The sequence below is a fragment of the Prosopis cineraria genome, unplaced genomic scaffold (assembly GCF_029017545.1).
Source record: "Prosopis cineraria cultivar Desert tree isolate PC_DT_omini unplaced genomic scaffold, ASM2901754v1 PC15, whole genome shotgun sequence".
Taxonomy (NCBI): Eukaryota; Viridiplantae; Streptophyta; class Magnoliopsida; order Fabales; family Fabaceae; genus Prosopis; species Prosopis cineraria.
Window position 1 is genome coordinate 1,502,248 of NW_026555346.1, and position 27,282 is coordinate 1,529,529.

Consider the following 27,282-nt stretch of genomic DNA (forward strand, 5'->3'; position numbering starts at 1 on the left):
AGAAAAATCAAACTCTTTTTTCAGGTTGAACTTAATAAGAAACTAAGCATCTAGTCTGGTCTTAGAAATTTATTTAATGTAATTATAATTAATTGATTAATTATTATTATAATAAGTTAATTTATAATAATAATTAGTAATTTCTTGTATTTTATACTTATAAAATCATGAACATTAAGCAAAATTTCAACCTTGACCAACTTCAATCTTATCCTTTTATTGATAAAATTTGTTACTAACTTGGTGTAATAGACTTTAAACATATTGAATGTTGTTTAATAATGTTGTTGAAAATTGTTTAATTTGAATCATTTGTATTGTAACCGAAATACTCTTTTATTGTTGTTGGAAATTGTTATAGAGTTATAATTGTTGTTGTTGTAATAAATTTTTTATAATTATAAGTAATTTTATTATATTAATTGAGTTTACTATGCTAAAATAAATTACTATTTTTCACAGATAAAAAAAGGAAAAAAAGAAAAAAAAATAAAGTGAAATGCTAGACAAAACCAAGACCAATCTCCTAATTCTACTAAAGCAATTCAGTCATATTCGACTTCAAGATATATTTAGATCAAAACAAACTACAAGTTGTTTAATTCAATTTTTTTTATGAAAAGAATCAAAACTTGAATTAGGTCAAACTCTTGTGAGGTTAGCCCTACTGCCTAAGAAAATGCAAGAAGGTTTGAAGCAACTATAACTTCTTTGTATATAATTGCTGCAGCTATCCCGATCTTTAAACGGTCATTGAGATAGGATTACATTTTAAAATGTATAATTTAGTTTTATTTTAATTTTTTAAACTACATCACAAAAGGTATAATGATTAATGATCTATCCATACCACTTAGAATTGATTCCAAGGGTTTTGAAAATTCAAGAGGAACGAAAGGATTGAAAAATTTTAATAAATTCAATTTTAAGAATTTTAATTAATTTTTCTTGTCATTTTCTTATATATGTTATTTTGATTAGAATTTTATAACCACACCCATCCGTTCCCTGAAACCGAAGAGAGTGCAAAGTTTTCCAGCACATTTTTTGAGAGCGCAACAAAATTATACAATAAATTGTAAAACCAACCATATCGAAGGTTACCATGGGTGGCGCCCAGGTAAATTGGTAGCAAAATTGTCCGAAGAAACGAATACAGCGTAAGCCCCTCGTTTAAGCAGTGAGTTCCATGATAGCCCCAACATTATCACCGTTGTGAGTCTTGAGAGCCTTGACGGCCTTGCTTCTCGACACTCCAGCCTGTGTCATCACCAAGTCAATGTCACGAGGCTCCACTCCTGTTTCATCGACCTCTTCCTCTTCCTCATCAGGCGGTGCTCCTTCAGCAACTCCTATAGTGGCGTCTGGTTTTGCCACCACTGATCCCATATCCGGCATCCTGAACTGCTGAGCAGCTTGTGCCTGCAACTGTGAACCCAAATCCTCTATCTTGGCTTCCCCAGATATAACATAGGTCTCTGAGTTTGGACTCTTGAACACATCGGGCTTTGAGATGAAAAAAGAATCTGACGCACCAAATAAATTAATTGCTCACATTTTTTGTTCTCTTAATTGTGACCCTGCTAACACCACTAACAGGTTTCAGTCCCAGCTTCAACATGGCTTTCCAACTCTTCATCTCACTTCTGCTTTGCTTTGAACCCTCAGTAGCACCTGCATCTCGAAGTCCAGCAAGACATTCAACAAGAGCAAAGACAAGTATTAAAAAATTCGTGTGCATCAGATCCTAACTATAATAAATAGTTGCTGGAGAACAAATTCCCATGTAGACCTGTAGGCTTAAAAAAAAGTATATGCAATCGACAAATTCACAACACAACAACAAAACACAATGATGCAGCGCTTTCATCCATCAAAGCTATCTTTTATCCGCAGTGCCAATACAGAGCATATCACTTTCATCAACGCCGTTACTAATTTAGAATGGCATAAAAATTATGAGGGCAGGAAAGTAGCGGATGAATATCATCAGCTCATAGCCTTAAACTATAAATTTGTATCAAAATCATCTACCCTTTATCTTGAATCCTACAAGAATCAGAAAACCAATGGAATTTTAAGTGTGTGCACAATCATTATCAATAAAGCAAATAGAGGCATGCCAAGACCGAAATGAAAACACTGCCCGTGCTCAAAAGTATGGCTGTATAGGAAAAACTTTTAATACCAACAGCACAAGAAACCGAAGTTGATGAGAAACTAAAAAATGAACCCTGGGGCTGAGTGAAGAACTGATGACAGAAACGTTTCGTCATAAAAAGTTACCTAAAATTAACTATTAGATATATTGAGGAGCACGTTTATCAGCAGATGTGCACGAAGTTGCAATTCTCATCACAATCTAAACACAAAGAAGAAAAAGCTTGATTACAATTCCGATATGAGATCAAAGTTTCACAGAACACTCACAAACCAACTTCCAGTGTTATTTTTCTTTTTACTAAAAGTAAGTATTCATGAAACTTCAGCGACAAACAGGCATTAAGCACCGACAATATAAAAACCCAGAACACTTCTAAAGGGAGGGGGGACCAAAGAAAGAAAGAAGAGTAACAAATGAAGACCTTGAGCACCATCTTCCTTGTCATCCTCGTCTTCGTCTCTGTTGTCGTCCTTCACATCCTCGAAGACAGGAGCATTGTCCTCCTGGAGAAATAGATGACGCCCGAAAATGAGAGACTACAACAAGAAATGAACCTAAAAAATGGATAATGAAAAACAGAGAGGAAGCCGAAAAGGACCTTCGGTTCATGGTTCTTCTTCTGGGTCTCCTCGGCCGATGGCAGCTATTCATCGGCAGCGGCCTCAACAACGGGAACTGGTGACATAACGTCTTTCGAAACGGCGGTCGATAGGGACAGCACGCTCTCACTTCTCTCAGAGATTTTGGGTTTTGTCTTTACCCGTGTCTTGACGGTTTTTTTTCGCTTCTCGAGGCACACTTGGGTCTATCCTAAATCCAATCGATCATAACTGTTAACTATTTGGGCTTCAAATAGCCCAACCTTCACTGTTACTCCAAACTTATGCTTGCAACCCAAGAAAAAAAACTCACAGAGATGGATTTGTTTCCCGTTCCTGAAGGGGCTGATTTGGCATGGCCCAACAACCTTGGTTACTTTTTTTTTTTTAGTTTCCAACCACCCACTATAAAACGTGGATGAGAGAGAGAGAGAGAGAGAGAGAGAGAGAGAGAGAGATGTTGCCAACGGGGATTGATTTAGTAGAATAAGCTAATCTCTTATAGCTGATAAACCAATATTTGAATTTTTATTGAAAAAAATGTTCATATTTAATACTCAATAATACTTCGAACAGGATTGCCTCTAATAAAAAGATAATATAAATAACAAAAATAAAAAATAAAAACATGTTATAAGTTAGCCAACTTGGATTGAGCCAAGAAAGACCATGCAGGTGGAAAAGTTTTTCCAACAAGTATTTAACATGTGTATTTAAATTCACTTATACTTCATATTATTTTTTCCATCAGCCTTAAGTGACTAGCAATCTTAAATATTTTATAGGCTTCTAGAATAGAATAGTTGCATTCTACTGGTCAAGGCCTAAAAAGTTGAAGGTCTTGGGTATAGAATTTAGTTTAGTTACATGCAGTAAATGAAAGCAAGTAATTCCAACAAAACAACCTCATAAGCTATAAATTGACTTGATCGAAATAAGTATTGGTGTCATAATCACACTATTAAGCTATAAGGAGAGGAGCATGTTGGTGGAGGCATGGCCCCCCGATGGTTCAAAAATTACTGTTACATGTCTCAATTCCTTGACTTCTCCAAGTTTGAGGTCTTCCCATATTACTCTGGATTCCAACATTTCCTCGTCGAATGCTCTACTCTCAACAGTTACACAATAGAATTCCTTGATGAGTTTGAACTTTTCGTGACTTGCTTTTGGATATTATAGGGTTTCACTGTGTGTAAGTGTAACTATGACTGAATCATTCTGCTGTATTACATCTCGAACGACAAGTTATATGTTATTTCTTTCCACGCATAGAAAGTATTTAGAAAACATAGAACGAAACTTCTCAACCTATGTTTCATACGGATAAAAATGATTTCAATAAAGGAATTTTAATTTATCTGATATACATTGTTTTAACTTTTAGGTCACAAAGAAAGTACCTCATACAAGAAAAACAAGCATATTCTTCACGAGTTAAGAAGATATGCTTTCCACCAAAAACAAAAATGTATTACCAATTCTGCTCTTAATTTACAAAAGTTTTGGGCTATTTTGTCTTATCTTGATTTAAAATAATTTTAGAAACTTATAAAAATAAGCATCCTTTTTATAATGCCGTTTCTCTTAAGAACATTAATTCTGTAACAGTCACCTTAAATAACAACAAAAAGATAAATGACTATAAAAGGAGCTACTCAACTGTAAAATTCATAAACTATAAGTGATCCTTTGCAAAGAGTCAAAATCACTACCATAATCAGAGTGCATCAGCAACCTCAAGGTGAAGATAACAGTATATTCAACAAAGAAGAAAAAAGCAGTAGTCAAAGGGAAGGGAAATGGTTACAGGGAGAGAAATAGTTTCTGCAAAAATTCCTCGATATCCCTCACCATACCCTTACTCCCTCTATATGTTCTCTTAACTCCTAAGCTAAGTAACTCATTATTAGCCTAGTTGCATTACTCTAAAGCCCAACAAGTCCATTTGTTGCCTCCACTATTAAATTGGGCCCAATTCATGATATAACCTTTCACGATAAAATAGACCTTGTCCTCAAGGTCCAAGGGTGGCAAAGGCACTTGAAAAGCATCCAAGTCGTGCTTAAAGGTGGATCAAGACTTTTTCAAAGGATTGTCATATGACATCCCTAACAGTAGTAAATCATGTTGCATGAGCATGTTATACCTTGACTGTTCCACACCGTATCAATAAACAAAAGGATTAAATGAATCCCATGTTAGACTTTGTGTGTAGTAACAATATTTCCATTCAAGTGCAGAGGATCCGCGAGACTATATTTATACCCGCATCTTGCCTTGGTAATCAATTCCAATGTCGTAGTTGCACCCATAGGCCAACTTTGAGGAACTGCAACACACTAGTGGTGATCGGCCTTGAGCTTGAAGACCCAGTGGTAGAACCTCATGTGCAACAAAGCTCCTTAACCTTCAAAAGGGCTTGGTTCATCTCGGCCATAGTCTTCTCCAATCTACTCATCAGTGTCTTGATTTTCACCAATAAATCTCCCAATGAAGGAACCAGTGCAATGGTCACTACGGATAACAACAAAATACACTAAGATAGATGACTACAAAAGAAGCTACTGGACTGTGAAATTCATAAACTATAAGTGATCATTTACAAAGAGTCACAATCACTATCATAATCATAGTACACCAGCAACCTCAAGTTAAGGACAATGGAATATTCAGCAGAGAAGAACAGAGCAGTAGTCAGAGGGAAAGGAAACGGTTACAAGGAGAGAGACATCTTTTGCAAAAAGTATTCGATATCCCTCACCATGTGTAACATCCAAAAAATTAACCTAAGGTTAATTAAGTTAATTTAGAGAAAATGAATAATTTTGAAGAAATATTTAGATATAAATAATTTTAGTTAGAACATTATTATTGAATTTAATTTAGATTAAAATTCTAAGTTATGATCTTATAGGAAATAAAAATAGTAATGATAATATTATTAAAAAAAAGAAGAAGAAGGAAAAAGGAACATAAAATAAATTGAAAATTAGAGAGGGGAGAGAAGTAATTTTTGCTTTGGGTGTTGAGGTGTAAATAATGCAAAAAGAAAAAAAAGAAAAACAGAGAGGAAGAAGAGAGCTTTCAGCGTCCGCGTGCTACAATGATTATATATATAATAATAAAAAAAAGAGAAGAGAGAGGAAAGAGGAAAATAAAAAAAATTATGGGACCCACAATATTTTTTTATAAAACCACCCTCTTTCCTTCGCTTCTTCATTTCTTCCCTGTGCGCGAGCTGAGGTAGAGAGCGAGCGATGCTGCGGCTAGAGGAGTTGATTTAGAAGGTGAAGCTCCATAGTAAGATATTTCAAATGAGATTTTAAGTATTCTATAACTAGGTAAGTGTTCTAAATATTTTTTTCTTAATCGTTTTTCCCTTTGAGTTGCAAATTTTGAAATTTTAGAAAAACTAGGGTTTGAAAGAGGGATGAATTTATGTTAAATAAATATAATTTTTGAAGTTGTTAGTAGTGTAATAAATATTCTAGAGTATTATTTTGTTGATAGAATTAGAATTTGACGCATTTGAGTTTATCCCTAAATTCCTATGGGTAAATTTTTGGTTAAATTTAAAAATATAAATTAATTTATTGATATTTAAATGATTATTTGAGATAAAAAATAAATTATTATGGCTATAGAATAATAATTCTAGGCTTGAAATCAAATTTGTAATTTCTGGGTATTTTTATGTGCGAACTTTTGGAATAAAAAGAGAAATTTTGATATTAGAAAATTATTTGAATGAAATTATTGTGAAGGAGACTATTGAACCAAATAGACAGGTTCAAATACATGAAATTAAATTTTAGAATTCAAGAGACTAAGACTAAATTCTTAAAAATATATATATATATATATATAAAATATAAAATAAAATAAATATTTAGGTGTTAGAGTATGAGTGAAAATTATGTTAATAATATTATTGACACATTGAAATATGATCAATTGTAGATTAATTTTCTCTTGACACCATTCAAGCTTTAAAAAGCTTTGAAAGTGTTGTAACTTGGGGGGTAATCTTTGACCTCTCAAAGGTTGAGGTAATTGGGAGAAATTTATTTTATACATTTGTATATTAATTAATTAATTATGTTAGTAAAATAAAAGAATAATATATATATATCTCTAAATTTGAAATAGTTGTTTGTAAGGTATGTGACTTTGTTGAGACTTTATGACTTGTGAGTAATGAGATTGATGGTTGATGATTATGTGTACACTCTTGGTTATAAGTTGTGGATTATGCACAGTGATGAAAGTTGATGAGCATGTGGGATAATTTTGAAATATATATATGAGTTTTTGAAATGTATTTTCTTATGAGCATGATCATATGGCGGGAGTTCGCCTTAGTGAAGGAGTTAGCGGTTATGCAAAATCCATATGGTACTTGGCTATTAACCAATAATCCTAGGGATTATAGCCGCTACTTACCTTGTAAGGTACTGTAACATTATTTATATTAAGGGACTTGACCCTATTTGCCTACCTGGAGTTTTGGGTAGATCTAGTTTTGGGTATGACACCCCATAGTGTGTGATTTGGGAGAAACCATGTTCATAAGTGAGTAAGGTAATCCTGACCCGATAGCTCCTCATGATATGATTAAGGCTTTGGGTAGTCTTACCACATGTGAATAATGTATACATGGTTATTTGTACAAATTTTATACTTGACTTTATTTTTGAAATTATTCACATGAGTTAAATGTTAATGTGATTAACATGTTATTAATATGATTGTTTGAATGATCACCTTGATAAACTTATTAACCACTTGCATTCATGATTAATTACCATGCATTTGTATAACTTACATGTACCTTGGTTACTGAGTGGTTGTACTCACCCCTCTCTTTTAACATATTACAAGAGCTAGCTCATCTGAGAAGAACAGAGGAAAGGAGCATTAGGCCAAGTGATAATAATCACTTCTGTAGGCCTCTCTCCTTTTATTTGATATGTGTATTTAGTTTATGATATTGCCAATTAGGATAATATATTCTTGATCCACTTGCACTATGGGTTTTGCGTAGAATGGAAATGTATTTTGGGCCCTGGGGAATGTGGTTAGATACTTGTGCTATAATTACGGGCCAAAATATTTGTGCAAGTAAAAAAAATAGTTATTATCATGCTTCCGTATAGGTTTAATTGAATGATATGAGTTCTTAAAATATTTTAAAGACTTGGGATTCTTTTATATTAAATAGTTTTAAAAAATACATATTAAGAATTTATTTGGGTTAATCTCGTATTTGGATAATCCATTTCGATTAATCCTTGATTAACTATAGTTAGTATGATGATTAAGTCTTAATTTATGACGCCCTTTACACCATAGCCTTGCTCCCTTTACATATTCTCATGACTCCAAAGCCTAGTAACTCATCTGACAATCCAATTACATTACTGTAAAGCCCACAAATCCACTTGCTACCTCTACTATTAAATTGGGCCCAATTCGTGACACATTCATATCATTTGATAATCATTTTCTTTTAAAAAACTGTCTTAGATTATAAGACAATTTTAAAAGTATTTTATTATTTTAAAATTTAAAACATCTTAAAATAAATAATATTTTATTCATGATATTTTTTAATATTACTTTTTAAGTGGAGGAAAAATTAAAATGATTGTAGTGTAACAATTGAGTGAGTGAGTTTAAAGTGATATTAAATTAAAAGTATTTTTGATATCATTATTAAGTATTATTATAACATGCGCGATCCGATTTTAAATTATCTTGAACAGAGAATGAAAACACTTAACATACACCACCAGATTCAATGATAAAAATAACAATGGTATACAAAAAGCAACAGAGAGATGCCATCTAGCTAGAGTTGTGCTTCTGATAGGAGTAAGAACTAAATGGGGGGATCGAAGCAGACAGAAAATGGCCCGACAACGCATTCGGATAGAGAACAGAGATGTCTAGCACGCTGTCTGTTTGAATTCTTCCTCGTCAATGACTCCACCTTCTCCTACAATTAAAAATAAACCACACATATATAGACGCATGACGGGTCCTGATAGTTTTATTTTGAGATGGGAACCGAGGGAATGCGGGGACACAGTCACTGGTTCTTGAAGAGTTCCAAGCAGTGTTCTTGGTCCAAGTTCCTGCTCCAGAACTTGCCATAATATTCGGCATAGGTAAAGCCCCTGTACACGGGTTCCGATCCATTTTGGGTGAGCTGCTCGGCGGGACTGATCAAGGCATCATCAGAAGGGCAGAGAAACGAAGCCACCGAGAGCCTGGGCTTGTCGGCATTCACAACAGCTCGATGCCAGACGCTCTTGTAAACCCCATTAGTGAGGGCCTGCAGCCGCTCATGGAGAAGCAAGAGAAAATGAGAATCCCGAGAAGTAAAGGGCAACCAGAAAAGGAAGAAAGAAATACCTGGAGCTGGTCGCCGATGTTGACGACGAGAGCGTGAGGGCGGGGATTAACGGCGAGCCAGCGGTGGTGGTGGAGGACATGGAGGCCGGAGACGTGGAGGTCCTGGAGGAGGATGGTGAGGGCGTTGGGGTCGGTGTGAGCCGGCAAGCCGTAGGTGAGCTCAGGCTGTGGGCAAGGGGGATAGTAGTTGACGGCCATGTGCTGCCCCTGATCTCCCCAGACGTCCTTGATGTAGTGTCTGTGCAGTCCCAGGCTCTCCCCAATGTACTCTTCTATCCTCATTCCCAGCTCCCTCACTTCCCCGCTGTATTTTCTCACTATTTCCCTGCTCATGCCACGTCGTGCATTATCAAACCCCTACGTTTATTACTTTTACTAATATTCAAATGCTGCTACAGTCTAGTTTGGCTTGGAGCACGCGAATTACAACGATGCTTATCATTGTGATCTCTGAACGGTCTAAATTTAATTTATTATTATATATTATATTTTTAAAATTAAAATTTATAAAAATTATAAAATAATTTTAATAAATTTTTATTTTAAATATGATCTAAATTTAATTTAAATAATCTAATTTAATATTAAAATTTTTATAATTATTATATATTGATTATTCAAATATACTCTCTGCAGTTTAAATTTAATTTGATATTAATTTAAATTGTGCAGAATACTTTTAAATAATCAGTATATATTAATTATAAAAATTTTAATATTAAACTCAACCCTTTAAATTAAATCTAAATCATATTAAAAATAAAAAATTATTAAAGTTATTTTATAAATTTATAAATTTTTATTTTAAAAAATATAATATATAATAATGAGTTAAATTTAAATTATTCAAATTAAATTTAATTATAGCGATGAGGACCAAACTTGCCGAACATGCGTTGGTGGGCCTAGATTTGCGTGTCGTTTCTTACCGAAACAAAGGGATGACGTCAACGCGGAATGGAGTGGTGATGTAAGCTTTCCCAATTTCCCTGCCCCGCTCCCCCCGTTGCACTCTTCCGCTAATCATTCCCCCCACCTTCTCCACCCTTCGTTTGGGAGGATTATTTCGAACTCACCTTTCACTATTTCCCATAAAATTATTAACAAAATAGTTGTCCTTGATTAATCAACCGACTTTAAACAATTCAAACATATTTTCTTTTCATAAAGTATCATCCATCCAAATACCTGAACTGTCGAAGCAAAATAAAATGCCCTGCTTATCACCTTAGTACTACTTTCAAGCCTCAAGACAGAGCCCAACACTAATTATTTCTCACCTCCTGGAAATTTTGAAAGAAGAATCTCTATATTTTATTTCCTCTATTTTCCTTCACTTCTCCCATCTTAATCATTCATATTATTTTTAATTTTAAAAAATTTATTTAATAAAATAATATGAATGGTTGAGATGAAAAAAATAAAAGTAAATGAAGAGAAAGAAATTGAGAGACCCTTAATCTGATAATTCCTATCCCTACTTTGTTTTTCTTGCCTAACTTAGGCATCCATCCAAATTGAATACTCCCCCTGTCCACCTTTAACCGTTTTAATAGAATTGAGGGGAGACAAATAAATTATTAATTTTATTTAAAAATATAATAAATTTTTCAATTCTCTTACCATTTAAACAAAAAATTTCAATATTATATTATATTTTCTTATAGTTAATGAATTTAAATAGAAATAATATTTAAAAATAATTAATACTTCATTAACTGCCCAAAGAATCTTTCTAACATACACTCTATAACAGATACTACAAGAAGTATGTTAAAGTCTTGGAGAAACTTCACCCCATGTTTGCCCTTTATAAAGAGAAGCATGTGATTAGATTGATTTGGCGTTGGGCTCTAATTCTCTTCTGCGCTATACTGCAATGAGTAGAAACCAAATTGCATATTGGGGGCGTATGCTCAATAATATCTTTTTGGTAACAGTATACTCAAATATTTAAACACCAAGTATAACTGTTGAAGTTGAGAGATGTCTTTTATGTATCTTTTCTCATGGATATTGAAAGAAAAGATATTAAATATTAATCACAAAAATATAATAGAAGATTTCCATGCAATGCATAGACTATGATGAAATAATGATGTAGAATTTGAAAAATAAGTTTTGTATAAAAGACATGTGTACTTTGTTTTGAAAAAAATATTATATTTGAACAGAGATTTTAAGAATGTGTCAGAGAATGTATTAAAATATAAGAACAAGCAGACATGTTGACAAGTTTATTAGTAGATGCAAGATCCCCATAGTGGTCCCAGTTAATACCATAGCAATGATTAGATTTAGAACACAATTATTCATTCAATCCATTAATGCAAAAGGTTACATATTTTAATGAAAGAGCAGAATCAAATGTTGCATGATCAAAGCTTGAGGGATCTGAAAAGATGCCACACATGGTGATTGTTGAGAGCAGAGACAGAATTTAAGGTTTGAGAGTCGGTTGAAAGGGGGTTTGTCAAAAGTGTGGCCGTGAGGCGTGCTTGGTTTAGAGAAGGAGAGAGTATAGAAAAGAGACTTACTTGAAGGAGGGAGGGTTAGAAGGCCACTCAGGCAAATACTTGTCCAGAGGATGGCAATGGAGCCTCAGGTAGTCTCTCCAGTTATGCACCGTCTCCTTCTTCACATTAAAACTCGTTGACAATCTCGTTGTTTTTGATGGATCATCCGAGTACAGCTTCATCTTCTCCTCCACCGGCAGCTTGAAGAACTCACCCGCCACCTGTAATATATTTTCCACCACTTCCCGAGGCACCCCATGATTAATCACCTGCATAACATATATATACCACCCAAATTTCTTTTACAAATTTTGCAGCAAGATCTGAGAAACATGACGAAGATGTGTCTATTGTGCTGATTGAAGACCTGGAAAAAGCCATAAGATTTGCAGGCCTCACGAATTTGAAGAAGGAGATGGGCTCTGTCGGGAGAAGCAAGGTCGATGATGGGAACATCTTCGCAGGTGGGGACATCGGAAAGACGAGGCCGGTCGGATTCCGGTCGGACGTAACTGGCCGGCAAGGTGGAGAAGGGGACTCCGGAGGACAATACCTTGGTCTCCATTAGAAGAGGTGGGGAAGTATAAAATTTGAAACTTTTGGGGCAGGTTGGGAAAAAGGCGAAGGGAAAAACCAAAAAGCGTGACTGTTTACAAGTTGTATGTAACGAGGGACGGCTGATTCACTGCTTGGGCAGAGAGGGGCTCATAGCATTCATTTATATAGAAGCTAAGGACTAATTTTATCTTTAATCTAATAATAAAAATATATAAATAATTCTAAACTTAATTATAAATTATTTATTTTTTTTAATTATTAAGATTTTTAAATCTATCATCCAATTGTTTCTACTATTAATTTTTTTAGGCCCACGTACATTTAAATTTTTTAATATTTATTTATTATAAAATATTATTTTGTGAGTCCCAGTAATATTTTTTAATAATGTAAAAAATTCTTCTCTCTCTTACACTTTTTCTTTGACTCCCTCCCTCCCTTCTCTATCCCCCTCTTCTTTCTCTCCATCGTCTGAGACTTCCTCTTCTATTCTTCTATCTCTTTGAGCTCTAACTTAGCTTTAATTTCAATTTTGATTGCCTTTTTACCCTTCACTTTCTAGGATGAGCCACCACAATATCTACCTAACTCACTTTCATGCATGCATGTATTTCTTATGGATGATAGCCACTTCAAGATTAGCCTAATTGAGTTACGACATGAATGCGATGGTGTTAAAGAGCTGAGTCAACTCAACACAATTTTTGATGTGTAGTTGTGATCTTCTTGGGCATCCCTGTGCTTGGACCTATTGAAGGACAAGGAGGATGATGAGAGAGAGACGAAAAGAAGATGATGAAGAAGAAGAAACAGATGCAAGAAGAGGGAGAGAAGAAAGAGAGAAGGAGAGCAAAGAGGGGGCATCTAGTTACAAAGTTTAAGCATCCCTAGTGAAACCTGCATGATGATAACGCCATTGCCTTTATTTGCAATTTTATTCAAGATGAAGCCACATCTATGAGTTAGCACATATGACATGAAGAAGCTGCTCAACAATGTTATGCATGGAGCTCATGGCAAGTTCATGGTGGCTCTCAAATATGTCATGCTCCTTGTCTTCTTCATCTTCTCTTTCTTTTGCGAGTTCATGGTGGCATGGTCAGCTAATTTTCTTAGCTTGAAGGATAAAATTGACTCTAAATTGAGTTTATAATCATTTATGATATTTTAAGGATAAAATTGACCATTAACCTTTTATTTAATGCTACAAACATACCTCCATTAGTGCTCTATAGTTGAGTTTTTTTTTGTTGATGTTAACAGCTGTTTGATTTTTTTTTTTTTTGGGTTGTATATACAAGCACATGTACCTATCTACCGTGTGATGGTCGTAATAAAGAATTAAATTAAATTAAAAATAAATATGAATACTTGGGTAATGAAATGGTAAATCTGAAATTTCATGTTTAAAACTTTAAATGACAATAACATTGTCAATGGAACTGATGTTTATTGCTTTTACTTATTTATTTTATTTTATTTTGGGGGAAAAAACGATTTATATTTGTTATCATTGCCCTCTTTGGGCTTAAAAGAATCTGGCATATGAGAGTAATGTTTAGAAAGGAAAACGTTCTAACAACATTACAGCATTATTGGATTGAAGCTTTTACAGTTTTTTGGCATCCATTGGTTTATCAGTAGTCTTCACTTGCATTTTAATTATTTTACCAGCAAAAGTAAGTATGTGAAGACTGAAGAAGGTATAATAAATTGGCATTGTGATCTAAACACTAAACTAACAAATAAGCGGGCCACTGATGTTCTCCCGCAGCGCACATGGGGATCGCGGGCCTACCGGATTAAGAGGACAGACACAAATGATTTGTTTTTAATAAAGCAGAGAATTCATCATAAATTTTATATATATATATATATATATATAAAACTAAACAACATGGTTCATAGCATAACAATGCAAAATATGCTTGCCAAGTGAAATCATCGTCTAATTCGTTGCACTTTTCACGGAGAGAAGACCCATCTTCAGCTCTTATTTCTTGAACAAGATTCCTTCCTTTTGATATCGTACTTCAATTTATATACTACGAAATTTATCATTCGCCAAAAGGAAAAGAAAAGAAAGGTTCCCCAGAATTTTACATGCACTGGCAAATAATAGAGTTGTGACATCCAAAATGAAATAAGTTGACTATACAAACAAGTCGTTGGCCCGTTTATATAAATTTTGTTGATCGACGAGAGCGTTGTGAAATTAAGAGTAGAAAACGCCAGTCGGCCTCGGCCACGCCTGTTAGAAATATTAAATAATAGCAATAATAATTATGGCCAAATCATAATAAAAACATACACGTAAGCCGCTAGCATCTTCCATGGGACCACGCAAAATAAAAAGGAAAAAGGCAAATGACATGGGCTGCGGAACACCGTTACCTTCAATAAAAAAATCTTTAATATTTTTTTCGTCTAAATTATAAAATAACTTAAAAAAATTAATATTTAAAATAAGAGATAATTTCAAAAAAATTATTAATAATATTTTTTAAATATTAATCTTTAAGTGGAAAGTAAATTTGTAAAGTATTATTATCAATATTATATTTTATTAGTGTGTACTCCTTTGATCCCAAATTATAAGACACTTTTGATAAAAATTTGCCAACTCAAAATATAAAAAATTTTGAGAAGATTAAAATTTTATTAAATAAATTTATTTTAATATTATCTTTTTTTCTTTATTTAATATTAATTAGATGTATATTTAAGGTTATTAAATGAATGATATTTTTAAAAGTTTACATTTTTATTTTTAAAAAAATAAAATTATTGAGTGTATTTAATAAAATTTATTGATATAAAAAATTTTATTTAAAATTATTTTATAATTTAAAATAAAAAAAGTATAATTTTATTTTTATAATCTGTGATTAAGGGAGTACAAAATAAGAATGCTTTTTTATAAATTAACACGCAGTACGTGTTACAGCTTTCATGTGTCATATATTGATTATCTTAATTGACAGTAACCAGTGATTCTCAGGCACGTACACTGTGTTATATGTTATGTTTGTAACCTAGACAAACTGCCAATAGGAAACGCCGTTAATTAATTGCCTTGGACCATTCAGGCCGACCGTCATTTAAGTGCGACTTTAGCTGCCGTTTTGTGTTTACTTAACCATCTTTTACTTTTTACCCAAAACGCTGAAGTTAAGAGGCACTATTTCTCTTTAATCATGTCATACGTGGCCTAAGCGTCGTCGTCGGATATCCAAGGAGCAAAGCCAATTAATTAATGGGTTCGTACTACTGATTAAAATATACATGGAGCAAGAGACCCTAACGAAGTAATTTGTTATTTTTATTAATGAAACTCTGTGACTCTAATTATTATTATATATAACCAACTAGACGTCGCGCCGCGCAGTGCAGGAGTTTGGAGAATAATAGGCATGGATCACTTTCCGTGAATAACATAATAAATGCTCAGTTATAATTTTATATTTTATATTAATTTTAATGTTTTATTTTTATAAATATTGAGACATGTATACATGATTTCATAAACACAAGTTCATCATGTATAAATAATTTGCTGATAAGTCACATGCTTCATTTTTGTCCGCAAATAAAAAAATACTAATAGGCAAATCAATAACAAAACAACGTTTGTACGCGCGCGTGTGGTGATGTTTCATCTCCCATCTTCTTCTAGCGTTCGCAACTTGGCATAACGGAGGATGTAAATCCAGAAATATAGCTAATGGAATGGAAACGGTCGAGATAGAATGTAAATAAATATTACCTTTTACTTTATCTGATAGTTGTTTATGCTAAACTTTTATTTTTAAAATACAAGCTCGCCATTGATGTTCAATCTAATTCGAGGTCATTTTCTGATTCTGACGGATCTTAATTTAGAAGGAAACAGAAGTCATTTCCCAAACGTAAAAGATTACTTAAATATCTTTTCCGGCAATGAGAAGAAAGAAGAAACAGAGGAAACATCGAAAGGATAAGATCATCAGATGGGAGGACGACATGAGTGGCTTTCCCCGTGCGAATGGGATCCATCAGCCATACCTGTACATCATGTGGCCATTTTCATTCAATTTGCTGTGGTTCCTATTTATTAGACGGCACATGCACCGCACAAGGAAAGTGCTTTGATTTATGGGGGAAGGGATAGGAATTATTACTCCACAAACAGTCGGAGAGTAGCACTGGTTCATCCAAAAATGCTAGTCTGCATCAAGCCATCCATTAATAAATAATCAAGAAGAAAAAGCACAAACGAACATTACATGGAAGTTTCAGTGTGTTCAAAGCATGGTTTAAAGCAAGGAACTTGAGTTGTGGAATTGGCATTGGCTAGAGTTTCCTTCGTGAAACCATGAGCAACACAAAAAAAAAAAAAAAAGGAGGATTTCTAGCTAGCTTCCCATTACATGTCTTGGGTCGAGGTTGTTGAGCAGCTTGTCACGAATAGGATAGTTAAAAAAAAAAGAAAAGAAAAATCTTGATCACCGTCTGAATTGCCGAGGAGGGACCAACAAGGACAAGGCCATAGGACATTATTGTCTCAGCACGTGGTTAATGTCTTCATGCCAGCTATACGCTCGCAAGAGTCTGAATTCGGTGCCTCTTCGATTCCTTTCAGAGTTAGTTAACAGTTTACTATTCAGTGTTAACTAGAGAAAGGTTTGAGGATTTGCCTTTTAGGGAGCCATTTCCAGAGTCCCAAGAGGAACAACTGCTACTAGCAAGATTATATGAACTAGGAGTAGATGGCACACTATAGGTTACATGATAGGCTTTTAATATTGGATAAAAAATGCTTTTAACGGTGGTTACAGAACCATTGTTGTTCCAGGGGATATGACTTTTAAATGGCTGGAAATAAAATTTCAACAATGGTTATAAGTTTGTTGTTAAAAGTTGCCCATTGCTTGCATTTTTTGGAAAAAAAAATGGAACTTTTAACAGCGATTGTACTTTTAACAGTGTTAAGATTCAGGAAGACTCGACTTGAGAATCAAATTACTGATGCCATCCTTGATGTTGGTTCTATAATTCCACGCGAAAAATATATTACTACTCCTCTTAGGGCAACCTCCTACCCAAAATATGATCATACAATCATGCATAAGGCATCATTAAGCATAATCATATGCCATAGCATGGTTAAACTAACACAAGCATGCATATATTATTACATTCTCAATTAATATCAATACATTAAAATATCTCATTTTAAAGATAAATATCATCACAAATTCTTATTCAATCATAACATAATGGCTTTTCTACAAGAAATCTTTCACATTTATACAAGACAAGCGACACTTGCATAGGAGTTATAAAGCAATAAGTGTTTGGCCAAGTTGAGATCATTAATAAATGCTTAGAAAAATTATGTCTAGCTTCAGGGCAAAAAGTTAGTAAGGAGAAGACATGAGTCTTCTTCTCCATTAATGTTAACCACACGAGAATGCAACAATTGAGTGAGTTGTTGGGTGTCTCTTTTACTTTGGATCTGGGAAAATACCTTAGTATTCCCATACATCATAGGCGTGTGACTAGGAACACTTATAATTATGTAGTTGATAGGGTGAAGTCACGGCTAAGTGGGAAGGCAAATAATATTTCCCTTGTAGGTAGAAGCACCTTAGTTTCATTTGTCTTGTCATCTATTCCTATGTATCTTGTGCAAACTGCTTTACTCCTAGTGTCTATTTGTAAGGAAGTGGAAAAGAAGTATAGGGATTTCCTATGGGGTTCAATGACTAAAAAGAAAAAGATTCATGCTATTTCTTAGGATAAGGTTTATAGAGATAAGAAGAGAGGGGGCCTTGGTATTTGTAAGATGCATACTCAAAATCAAGCTTTCTTAATAAAAGCAGGTTGGGGGTTTATCCATGATAGAGAAGCTCTCTAAACCCGAGTTGTGAGGAGTAAATATAAATGTGGAGTTGATTTACTTCATATAACTGAGTACAAATGATCAGGCTCGTGTTTGTGGAGTGAAATTAAAAAAACTTAGGATCTTCTCTAGATCAAAATTAAAAGATGTACAATTCAAAATAGGAAAGAATCATTAAGATGGAGGCATGAGAAATATGGTCACTTTTCTATCAAATCTGTTTATTCTTTATTAAAGGATGAAGAGCCTTCCTCCTCTCCCCTTTGGGCTAAAATTTATAAGCTTTGAATTCCACAACGGAGCAAATCCTTTATGTAGATGATTTTGCATGACTAACTTTTGACTGGCTAGATGAGAGTTTAGAAGCATATGAGTAATAATGCTCTCTGTATGTGGTGTAAGTCTAATGATGAAGATATTTTAATGTTTTGTGTGATTGTTCGAAGATTTAGAGCTTATGGGGAAAGTATGTTAAACATGAATTTGTTAATCAATTTTTAATTCCCAGTTATGGCACTGGTGTTAGCTCAATTTTACAACTGAAGTTAGGTCTTCTAAGGTTAAATGGAATTGTTGGTTTGCGACTATCGATTGGCTTTTATGGAAGAGAAGGAATACACATGTGTTTTAGAATGTTATGGAATCTAATAATTATATTTCTGGTCATACATTGGCAGTTTTAAAGTACATGAGTCAGTGCCAAAAAGATCTTCATAATACTAGTTTAATGAGGAACTAGGCACGAATTCTTCTACTATGTCTAGTAGTAACAGCCTAAGACTATACGTTGATAAAGCTTATTATGAACAATTGATGCTATAGGTTGTGGGGGAGTTCTTAAGGATCAGAATGGAGTTATCTTGAATGCCTTTATGCTTTGACTATAGAGTGGCGATGTCTCACTGCTGAATTGTGGGCTTGCTTAATTGGTTTAAAAAGTGCTTGGCAGAGTGGATGGTGGTCCATTATTCTTCATTGTGATTCTGTAACTATTGTGGATTTGATAAGAGGCAATGGTGTGAAGCTTCATAAATGCTGAAATATCATTATAAAGGTTTGTGGGCTGATCAGCTGGAGTTGGCTTGTGGATATTCATCAAATTAATCATGAGGAAAACCAAGTGGCTGATTCTCTTGCGAAAAGATCTCTTGATAGGGCTCCTGGAATCTATCATTTAATACTGACTGTACCAAACTTTTTGGAGTACCTTCGTCCTTCTCAATTCTCTTTTTTTTATTTTTTTCCCTTTTCTTTTCATCTTTTTGTTAGTGTTCTGTGTTTTCATGCTTTCCTTTGTAAAAAAAACAATAAGTGTTTATTTGAATATATAACATATGAAGCGTGTTCATAGATACCTGATGTATTCTAACAGGTAATAACAAGATAAAAAGTTCTTTCATTTGCTTTAAACTTTTGAGAATTCAAAGCTTATCCCTTAATACTTGCTTCCTGAGCTTACCATAAGCTAAACAATCGTGTGATAGTTAATCTATAATTAACAATAACTAATGTAATTACTAAATCAACATAAGCACTAATTTCTACTCCTAAACTCATATTATAACTACCAACAATCCTAATCACAAGTGCAACATCAATTCCAATTAGTTTCTTAGCTTCCATTAGCTTTCTTTAGCTCTTAACAACTTAAATGACAATAATTATAACACCTTATAATCCAATTTCTTCCTCAAAGAGCCCATGGTTTGTCAAAATCATAGAAATTCATATCTAATGACCACATCATCGATACCTTTTGTTCTATGAGCATAAACTAACTAGAACCGATAATTTAGGCCAAGCCCAATGGGCCAGTCCAAACCCATCCTAAAAAAGGTATGCCTATACTTGGCTATATGAGCTTTTTAAAAAGGGTGGAATACTTTAAATCTGATTTAAATAAGCTTAGCCTGAATTGAACTCGACCACTCAAATTTCTAGCTCTATATATATAGAGAGTCAGTAATTTTGGCTAAACTCAATGAGCCAACTCGAACTTGGTTGAAAAAAATTAAGGTCAAGCTTAGTTACATTGGCTTTGTTAAGAGGGTAGGATATTTTAAGCCCAATCTAAACAAGCCCAGCCTGAATAAACCCACCATGTATGAATTACCGACTCTAAAACTAACTTCTAACAACTTCATGTAAGCCCATTAATTTAGCTATAACCATCCTATAACTTAAAAATAAACTAAATGACCATATTTCAGAGAAACTTAAAAACCCCAGCCTTAAAATGGAGCTAAAAGGGAGGAGAAAGGATTTGGGAACTTACTTCTAGTGAATCTAAGCTTAAACACACCTCCATTTGCTAAAAATCCCATGCCCTAACATAGCTTCAACTTCTCATTGACCCCTTTTTCATTTTTTATGCTTTCTATTACTTAAAACACGTTTCTAATGCATCAATCACAGATGGTTATTCGTGTTACAATCATGTTTGATCATGATTGAGGTTACTAATCCAGATTTGCTCCCTCTATACTCAACTGCATATGGTTGTGAACAAAGAGCACACTTATCTTTTGGAGATACTCATTTGAGCATGGTAGTTACCTATTGGGTTGTAGCCATGGGCAGTCGTGTATAGAGACTAAAATTCTCTCTCATATTCACCCTTAAGCTCTTAATTTTTACTCTACATTACTCTTAATCTATTCCTACTTTGTTTAATAACCTTAATTACTCTTGGTTAATTAATTAAGTTTGAAAATTAATATTTGAGATGCTACAACCTGGGCAATGAGTTTAGAGAACCAGGTCGATTGATCGTGATCAAAGAAATCCTGTTTGGCTTGTGCTAGACAAGTATGAGCTTCTTCTTCAATAACGACGACACTAGTAGACCTTGAACTCATACATTTAGAAGTGTTAGGAAGAGCATAAATCATGAATATTTTTAAAGGATTCGTCAATGAGATTGTTATAGGGGAGGAATTTCTGCAGAAGGGTAGGGGAGGAATTTCCATAAAAAGGGTCTCATAAAGAGAGGGAGAGAAGGGAGATGTCACTTGGGAATGTAAAGTGGCAGAATGCAGAGAGAGAGAGGGGGGAGAGAGAGAGAGATAGATCCAATACCACTTGTCAAGGCCCACAATTAAAGTTACAAACATTTGTACCATTTTAATAGTCATGACCAAATTGCTTAAAGTTTAATTGTTCAGTGTTTAAAATGTATCAAGTTAAGATTCAAATTACCCTTAGACCTATGGTTTAAGGTTAAAATTTCCATTCACCCCTTAATAAAATCTAGGTGATAAGGCAAGCCTATATTAATGGTAAGGGCGAGGATGCCTCAAATTAATTGTTCAAGGCCTAAAATATATCAATTATGAGTATAGGCTTCAAATTTCGCTTGGATATATAGCTTAAGGTTCAAATTACATATTAATCTATAAAGTTATAAACCTAAATGAATAGCAGTAGTAAACGAGACTAAACCACATTAGTGAGTGGTAATGCATCCACCTCAATTTACCCTACTCTCATTTTAGAGGTAGTAATTTATGCTAAACTCAACAGGTTAGTCCACATGAGTGTAAAAAATCTTAGGATAGGGTTTGAGAATTTAATTTTTTTTTTACTTCATGTTTATTAGGGCCGCATGAAATAAATTTGAAAAAATTTGACCTAAGCCAAAATTCAAATGGGTTTAACCCGAATATCCAAATTTATTTTTTATTATTATAAAATAATATAAAAATTAAAAATATTAGTTTTAAAAAATAAAAATTAAAATTGCGTAACAATAAAAAAAAAAAAAAAAAAGATTTAACGATTCAGGTACGCCAAATAAGCCCAAAAAGCTTGAGAAGTTAGAGCCAAGTATGATTTCATAGAATATTTTTTTAACATATTAGAATGTTTTAAACTCCATTTAAATTAGCCGACTTGAACAAACCGTCTATTCAAATTACTTGCTCTATCTCCTATCACATCTTCTTTCTACAGTAGGCTCGGCTATGGCACTGTTGCACTCTTCATTCAATAATTATTTCACGCAACATATATTTGAAGGAGGTCATTGAGCTATTATATATATATATATATATATAACGAAATGCTCGCCGTGAGAAAAATACACTTGTTTAAAGCATGAAGCATCCGTAAGCACTAGAGGAATCGTGCAAGCAAGAAGTTCTGTATGAGACCTAAGCAACCAACTTCCCCAATCAATCACGGCGTTCATCGATCTCTTTACTCAGCTTAAACTAAAATTAAGAGTCGTTCATGTATGAATTCTGACATAAAACGCGTGATGTCATCCTCGCCCCTCCGCCACATGGTTCTCATCGTTATCTGCGCTTGGCACCCAATGTTAGGTTTGTTTACAATTCATATATTATATCGTAATCAAGTAAATTCAACATCACACCTAATAATAATGAGTACTGAATAGTTTGTTTCTTTTTTAAACTGTCATCCCTGCCCACTTAATCACTTGCTATTATGCATCGGAAACATCATTTATTCGTGAACATTGTGACAAGTGGACATATGTTGTGAGGTTTCGTGCCACATCTCATCTTAATTAAAATAAAACATCTGTAACATATTTTTCTCGGCCAAATTCAAAGTTTCTGATAGTTGTTTCCTCAAGAAACTTACAAATTCAATGGTTAAATAGTAGATTTCGCTGCAACTCCAGAACTCACGTAAACATAATGTCTTGATTTTTTTTTTTTTTTGACGAAGCTAGTCATCTCCATTATTGGGCCATTTGTTTAGACGGAAAGACAAGACTGGACCAATATGAACCTACCTAAGCCTGTTTTATCAGAAGCCTAAATTTGGTGCAATGGGCTTCAGAGTATCGTACTAAATCCAGATCCCTTGAATCCCTTCGATTCCTCTCATAGATTCAGAGCCTGCAACCACAGCATTACTACAACAAGAAGTCAACAACCATAGAGCTCAAAAAAAGGATAAAAAAAAGAAGTGTCGACGTGGATTGTTATTTCTCAACATCGGAAATGAGATGGTCCACGATCCAAAGAACGTCGCCTATCCCACAACCACATGCTTGTGGCACTGTAAGACCCTCTGTGGCTGTCAGTAAACTAGAGAAGGCAATCGAGAAAGGAGGTTGATAATAAAGTCTTTTAATATCATATGAATGATAATTTAATTTTTAAAAATATTATAATTTTATTAAAATTTTAAAAAAATATTATATCAATAAATTTTAAATTAAAATATTATTTTTTTACTATTATCAATAAGTTATAATTTTTAATATTTATGAAATAAAAGTTATGATTATGACTTATTTTTTTAATAATAAAAATTATATTTAATAAAATTTATAATTTTTTATTTAATGCTTATTATTTATAAAATAAAAATTATTTTTTATATAAAATTTATGATTAAGATTTGTTATTTTTAATAAAAAAAATTATTTTTTATTTTAAAATTTTTTGACATAAAAATTTATAAAAATTTTATTAAAATTATAATATTTTAATGATTAATTTATTATTTATATAATTTAAGAGATTTTATAATTTTTTTTAAATAGAAAAGGCAAAATAAAGGGGGAAAGTTCCGTCGTCAATCCGTGCGTGCTCCAGCGAACGGCAAACGCCGGCTTGTCTATTGTGGTGCAGCATTAATTCAAGCCATGGAGGCTCTATAATTTCCTCGTGCTCTGACTCTCCCCTGCTCCGGTGCCTCTGGGAATCGCAATTTGAAGCCCCACCTAACTTTCCTGGTGGACGCTTCCCTATATCATAATCCCCCACTTTCCATCACTTCCCCGGGGAGAGCAAGGAAATGGATAACTCCACTCAAGAATCCCGCCTCAGATCCGAACACTCCATAACCTATGATTCCCCTTATCCTATCTACGCCATGGCCTTCTCTTCCACCCCTTCTCTTGCTTCTCCGCACCAACGAATCGCAGTAGGTAGCTTCCTTGAAGATTACAATAACCGCGTCGATATTATCTCCTTCAACGCTGATTCTCCTTCCCTTCGCCACCAGCCTTCCCTCTCTTTCGACCATCCCTACCCGCCTACTAAACTTATGTTCCACCCGAACGCCCACTCTTCTCTTCGAAAGTCCTCCTCCGACCTCCTCGCCACGTCCGGTGACTATCTTCGCCTCTGGGAGGTTCGGGAAAATTCCGTCGACACAATTTCACTCCTCAACAATAGCAAGACCAGCGAGTTCTGCGCCCCTTTGACCTCCTTCGATTGGAACGATATCGAACCCAAGAGAATCGGGACTTCCAGCATCGACACGACTTGTACGATTTGGGATATCGAAAAGGGCGTTGTCGAAACGCAGCTAATTGCTCACGATAAGGAGGTTTACGATATTGCTTGGGGCGAGGCTAGAGTGTTTGCGTCTGTTTCGGCCGATGGTTCTGTTAGAATCTTCGATCTAAGGGACAAGGAGCACTCCACGATCATATACGAGAGCCCGCAGCCAGATACGCCTCTGCTCAGGCTGGCTTGGAATAAGCAGGACCTGAGGTACATGGCCACGATACTGATGGATAGCAATAAGATTGTGATATTGGATATTAGATCACCGACCATGCCGGTGGCGGAGTTGGAGAGGCATCGTGCTTGTGTGAATGCCATTGCCTGGGCTCCCCAGAGTGGCAGGCATATCTGTTCGGCGGGGGATGATTCGCAGGCCCTTATTTGGGAATTGCCTACTGTGGCTGGACCTAATGGAATTGATCCCATGTCTATGTATTCTGCTGGCTCTGAAATTAATCAACTGCAATGGTCTGCTGCTCAGCCTGACTGGATTGCTATTGCTTTTGCGAACAAGATGCAGCTTTTGAAGGTTTGAGGTGAGAGAACAACTTCCTAATAGAAAAGTATTTTCACAATGTACTGAACCATGAAGTTGTAGAGATAAAGGACTTGTTCAACTTAGAATACCATCTTCTCCTGCTCTTAGATAATTCGTAGTGCTTCCTGACCATGCCACTTCCTCAGGCCATTTTGGTGAATTTTTTTTTTTTTGTCTTTAATTTTGTATGGAGAAGATATCCGGTTACCAGTAAATATGGTGTTCACTAAAATAATGATCGGAAGATTTTGTTCCAAGCAATTCAAATATAACTTGGAGTTCTTATTATTTTCTTGTTATTTATTTCACGCCCAACGTTAATTCTCTCTTGGATATACTTATCATCATGCATAGGGATACCAGTTTTCTTTATTTTACATAGTGATACCAGTTTTCTTTATTTTCTTCCTACTGCGTGCGCTTTTTCCTATCTTCCATCTCTACCACCACCGATTTCTTTTCATGTTTTACGTGAGCCTTCAAGTTACTCTCCTTGTTCTCTTCTACTTTGATGCTATTTTCTCTTGTTGTCTCCTTATACATGGCAATGTTTGGTAACACTTTTCACTTAACATTTTAACACTGGCTCTTCATTTTCTTTTCTTTAAACCATGCATGTTAGAAAAGGATGGTTGGGCATAATGGGGACTTTTAGCTCCCGATTTATTAAACGTCTCTGAACGTTTAAGGGAATTTTAACTATAATACATGACTATTCGTCGCATAACCTTAAAACTAGCCCTCGTGAACTTTGTATTTATCCATGATGATTGAAGTGGTTTTATGCCTCCTGTTTACCATTTCCTTTTTATGTGCCATTGTCATATCCGAACTGTAAGTTGTGCGTATGAAGCTGTTTATGCCTTTTGTTTTCTGTTATATGAGGCTATTCATAGTTATCACTATCAAGTCATGGCAAGAATCGGAAATCAGATGGGTAATTTCTGATCTTAGTTGTAAATGAAGTCAAAATTGTAGGATTTAGACATGATGTGTGCACGAGTGCATGCATTGTTTGTGAAACAGAAGCAGATTTTATGCGAGACATAACAAAACTACTTAACCATAAGTCTCACAAATCATAATCACTCACAAGTCATATAAAGAGGGGCCATACTTAAACCACAACAGTGGCAAAGCTACACTTCAATGACAATGCACACCACACCTCACAAGCTCATGCTAAAAAGTAGAAAGAAACAACTCAAGTAACTGAATCAGAGAAGGAGGTGAGAATGAGAAGTTTCGTGATGGAAAAGTTTTGAGAATGGAGGAGCAATGCAAAATGTCACTCACTATTCACAGCAGGTTCGACTTTTGGATGTGATCAAGGGATTGAAAGCCAAGGTTTAATGGAGATTGTAACACAGCATGTGTTTTGGGCTTCTCAGGAAAAGGCATAAAACCTGGCTTTTCACACTTGGGCCAAAAATTTCCCTATTTTGTGCTGACAAAAAAAGCTGGGAACTTGTTTGAAAGTAAATCAAAGTTGCTTCAATAACGTTCCAACTTTGTGACTTGACATGAAACACATTGGAACTTGATTGAAACTAAACCGGATGGACTGCCAAGACATTTGATTCTTGTTTTCTGGCTCATGTCACATGATTCCAGTAAATTCTGTTAAAGCTTGATTCATCTTGTGATTCAAAGCATCCTAGAATGTTTTGATGATTTTCTTTTTGCTACATTTTGCACATGTCTTTATTGAAAAATCTATGTTAGGTTTATTATTACATTTTCAAAATTATAAAACCCTTCTCATTTCTGCTCTATTTACTGCAGTTTATTGTTTCCTTTTGCAGCAGATATCCTCATGATGAGTTGGAAGATATGACTTGCTTGCATGACACAGGGCTTCCCACTGTTTCACTCAAAGATTGGAGCCTGCTTTATAGAAATTGATCCTGACTAGAACGATGGCATTTTTGTGTATTAAGATATGGTTATTGGGCTCGTAATAGGATTCTGGGCTATTGAATTTTTCTTAGATTCTGTTACAGCATAGAGCAGCTGTGTTGTTCCCTTGCTTCCAATTTCGTTATCTATCTTCCTGCTTCTTCGACATTAAAAAATGCTTGAGGTAATACAAGCAATGCAACTTAGTGGAATTTCAATTCTATAATTATCAATGCATATTAGGATCCCTGCAGTTTTGCTTGTTTCTTGTGAGATAACGTAATCTAGGTGCTAGAAGTGAAGGTGTCGAGGTATTTTATTAAATAACTATCCAGTATCACTGTTAACAGTTGGGAATTCCAGAATACCTTTCATTAGTGGAAGAGAACAGTTTTTCTTGTGGATTCGAATGGAAGCAGTTAAGGATTTTGT

The 27,282-nt window shown here is 34.5% G+C and overlaps 2 protein-coding genes and 1 pseudogene across 4 annotated transcripts; 1 reads left to right on the forward strand and 2 right to left on the reverse strand.

The window, feature by feature from the left end:
- Nucleotides 1-980: 980 nt before the first annotated feature.
- On the reverse strand, nt 981-2,849 carry LOC129294731 (nascent polypeptide-associated complex subunit alpha-like protein 2; annotated as a pseudogene).
- Nucleotides 2,850-8,535: 5,686 nt separating this feature from the next.
- LOC129294076 (protein DOWNY MILDEW RESISTANCE 6-like) lies at nt 8,536-12,352 on the reverse strand. Its single transcript, XM_054932187.1, has 4 exons — nt 12,067-12,352; nt 11,721-11,968; nt 9,184-9,508; nt 8,536-9,103 (listed from the first exon to the last, which is right to left on the reverse strand). The coding sequence occupies exons 1-4, from the start codon at nt 12,262-12,264 to the stop codon at nt 8,858-8,860; spliced, it is 1,017 nt and encodes a 338-aa protein (XP_054788162.1). The 5' UTR covers nt 12,265-12,352; the 3' UTR covers nt 8,536-8,857.
- An 11,336-nt stretch (nt 12,353-23,688) lies between these two features.
- Nucleotides 23,689-27,062, forward strand: LOC129294495 (protein TRANSPARENT TESTA GLABRA 1). Of its 3 annotated transcripts, none has more exons than XM_054932925.1 (2): nt 23,689-24,949; nt 26,737-27,062. In XM_054932925.1, the coding sequence occupies exon 1, from the start codon at nt 23,917-23,919 to the stop codon at nt 24,946-24,948; it is 1,032 nt and encodes a 343-aa protein (XP_054788900.1). In that variant the 5' UTR covers nt 23,689-23,916; the 3' UTR covers nt 24,949; nt 26,737-27,062. The 3 variants fall into 3 exon arrangements, with proteins under 3 accessions (XP_054788900.1, XP_054788899.1, XP_054788898.1); XM_054932924.1 differs by having other exon boundaries at nt 26,760-27,062; XM_054932923.1 differs by having other exon boundaries at nt 23,690-24,949; nt 26,757-27,062.
- Nucleotides 27,063-27,282: the final 220 nt, after the last annotated feature.